Raw genomic sequence first — 596 nt, 5'->3', positions numbered from 1 at the left:
CCCGCTGTGTTTATTAGGGGAAGGAGGGCGGGGGCGGAGGCCAGTTCCCTAGCTCAAGCCGCCGTCGCTGTCGCCCGTGCAGTTGAGGCCGCGGCCGTCTCCCGCCAGCTCGTTCCGGGGAAAGAGAACGCGCGCGAGCTCGGGCGTCCTCGCCCCAGCCTTTCCCGGAGCCATGAATCCTAACTGCGCTCGGTGCTGCAAGATCGTGTATCCCACGGAGAAGGTGAACTGTCTGGATAAGGTGAGACTCGGGATTGGGAGACGCGTCTTTGCAATCCCCGAGCTCCAGATCGGAGGAGGAGAGCCGGGCTGGGTCTCTGCCGCCCCCGTTACCGCGATCGCGGGAGGAGGGAAGGTGGGTGGTGTCATGGGGTGTGAGAGACGGACCCCAGTCTGGAAACCAGGAGACCCGGGGCGAGGAAAGGAGTCCACGCGTGGCGGGCAGCCACTACTGGAGAGGAGTGGGCTCGGCGCCCCGGGATGGAGAAGCCGGGCTCCGGAGTGGGGGTGGGGGGAGTGAGGGAAGGTTAGGGGTGCAGTCCCGCCCCCTAGGGCCGGGAGAGTGAGAGCAGACGGCCGCTCCCTCTCCCCGCCTC

The 596-nt window shown here is 67.4% G+C and overlaps 1 protein-coding gene across 1 annotated transcript in view; it reads left to right on the top strand.

Annotated features, from left to right (window-relative positions):
• Nucleotides 1–6: 6 nt before the first annotated feature.
• LASP1 (LIM and SH3 protein 1) overlaps nt 7–596 on the top strand; it is a 40,583-nt gene continuing 39,993 nt past the window's right edge. Inside the window, exon 1 of the mRNA XM_010842687.1 lies at nt 7–241. Coding sequence (XP_010840989.1) covers nt 173–241 — 69 coding nt within the window. The 5' untranslated portion in view covers nt 7–172. The remainder of the gene's footprint in view (nt 242–596) is intronic.

This window comes from Bison bison, unplaced genomic scaffold, assembly GCF_000754665.1.
Source record: "Bison bison bison isolate TAMUID 2011002044 unplaced genomic scaffold, Bison_UMD1.0 scf7180017864180, whole genome shotgun sequence".
Classification (NCBI taxonomy): Eukaryota; Metazoa; Chordata; class Mammalia; order Artiodactyla; family Bovidae; genus Bison; species Bison bison.
Note: the sequence above shows the minus strand (reverse complement) of the source record. Positions and strands in the feature narration are given on the sequence as shown.